General features: G+C 69.6%; 1 protein-coding gene across 1 annotated transcript; it reads left to right on the top strand.

The window, feature by feature from the left end:
* Nucleotides 1–399: 399 nt before the first annotated feature.
* On the top strand, nt 400–1,511 carry SOX1 (SRY-box transcription factor 1). The gene is given in 2 exon segments (XM_070380863.1): nt 400–484; nt 487–1,511. Coding segments are annotated over 2 exon segments (1,110 nt in total).
* The last annotated feature ends 583 nt before the right edge of the window (nt 1,512–2,094 follow it).

Below are 2,094 nucleotides of genomic sequence, written 5' to 3'. Positions count from 1 at the left end.
AGCTGCGCGGCGGCGGCGGCGGCGAGCCCCGAGCCGGGCCCCGCGCACCGCTGCGCCCCGGAAAGTGGAGCTGCAACTTGGCCGCGCCTGCACCTGTTGGCACCGCGCCGCCGAGGGCGACCCGGCTGCGACGACGGCGACCCCGGCCCTCGGCCTCTTCGGCAAGTGGTTGGCGCTTCAGAGAAACTTTCCACCCGTGAGCCGGACCGGCGCTGAGTGCGTGTGTCCTTGCCTCTTTTGTGTCGTTGTCGCCTCCACCTCTCCGCACTCTTCTCTCCGCCGGGACCTCACGCCCCCGCCCGCGCCTCGCTCCGTCTGAGCCCCTCTCCATCCCCCTCCCCGGCCTTCTATGCGCCAGGCCCTCTCCGCGCGGCGCCGGTGAACCCGCGAGCCGCCCCGATGTACAGCATGATGATGGAGACCGACCTGCATTCGCCCGGCGGCGCCCAGGCGCCCACGAACCTGTCGGGCCCGGCCGGGGCGGGCGGGGCGGCGGCGGCGGCGGCGGCGGGGGCTCCAAGGCCAACCAGGACCGAGTCAAGCGGCCCATGAATGCCTTCATGGTGTGGTCCCGCGGTCAGCGGCGCAAGATGGCCCAGGAGAACCCCAAGATGCACAACTCGGAGATCAGCAAGCGCCTGGGCGCCGAGTGGAAGGTCATGTCCGAGGCCGAGAAGCGGCCGTTCATCGACGAGGCCAAGCGGCTGCGCGCGCTGCACATGAAGGAGCACCCGGATTACAAGTACCGGCCGCGGCGCAAGACCAAGACGCTGCTCAAGAAGGACAAGTACTCGCTGGCCGGCGGGCTGCTGGCGGCCGGTGCGGGCGGCGGCGCGGCCGTGGCCGTGGGCGTGGGCGCGGCGGCCGTGGGCCAGCGGCTCGAGAGCCCGGGAGGCGCGGCGGGAGGCGGCTACGCGCACGTCAACGGATGGGCCAACGGCGCCTACCCCGGCTCGGTGGCGGCGGCGGCGGCCGCCGCGGCCATGATGCAGGAGGCGCAGCTGGCCTACGGGCAGCACCCGGGCGCGGGCGGCGCGCACCCGCACGCGCACCCCGCGCACCCGCACGCGCACCACCCGCACGCGCACCCGCACAACCCGCAGCCCATGCACCGCTACGACATGGGCGCGCTGCAGTACAGCCCGATCTCCAACTCGCAGGGCTACATGAGCGCCTCGCCCTCGGGCTACGGCGGCCTCCCCTACGGCGCCGCGGGCGGCGCGCACCAGAACTCAGCCGTGGCGGCGGCGGCGGCAGCGGCGGCCGCGTCGTCGGGCGCCCTGGGCGCGCTGGGCTCGCTCGTCAAGTCGGAGCCGAGCGGCAGCCCGCCGGCCGCGGCGCACTCGCGGGCGCCGTGCCCCGGGGACCTGCGCGAGATGATCAGCATGTACTTGCCGGCCGGCGAGGGCGGCGACCCGGCGGCGGCGCAGAGCCGGCTGCACTCGCTGCCGCCGCACTACCAGGGCGCGGGCGCGGGCGCCAACGGCACGGTGCCCCTGACGCACATCTAGGGGCGCGGGCACCCCGCGGCCGGCCGGCCTCCGCGCAGACCTGTCCACGTTCTCCCGAAAAGGAAGACACTGGCGCTGCATGCCCGGCGCCGCCCAGCCCCCCGACCGCAAGCTCCTGGGGACCGCTCGGCGGGACGGTTGCGCGTCGGAGACTGAACTCCGGTGTTTTCTTGAGACTTTTTGTACAGTATTTATCATCCATCCGCGGAGGAGGCAGAAAGCGTCTTCTTTGCTCGAGGGGACACAGAAACCGAACCAAGCACGAGACGACTCCCAACTTTTCTACCCCACCGTGCTCCCGCTTTCATCCCGCATCGCTCCTGAGGGCGTCGGGTGCTGGCGGCGCGGGGAGTGGGTCTCATCTGTTAGCTGTGTAGGGAAACAACGCCAAACACAAGTTTTGGTAGTCGTTACGGCTTTGGGGGTGTCGGTTTGTTAATTTATACAAAGAGATTTCCCCCCACCCACCCCTTTCGGGCGGCAGCGTTATTCTGGGTTTTGTAAAACTTTCTGTATCTGAGCATTTTCATTTTTTTTGGTTTGTTTTGTATTATTTCATGTAAATGCGTTGTGGAATTTTTAT

The sequence above is a fragment of the Bos mutus genome, chromosome 12 (assembly GCF_027580195.1).
Source record: "Bos mutus isolate GX-2022 chromosome 12, NWIPB_WYAK_1.1, whole genome shotgun sequence".
NCBI lineage: Eukaryota > Metazoa > Chordata > Mammalia > Artiodactyla > Bovidae > Bos > Bos mutus.
The sequence above is the reverse complement of the archived record's forward strand: the minus strand, read 5'-3'. Positions and strand labels throughout refer to the sequence as shown.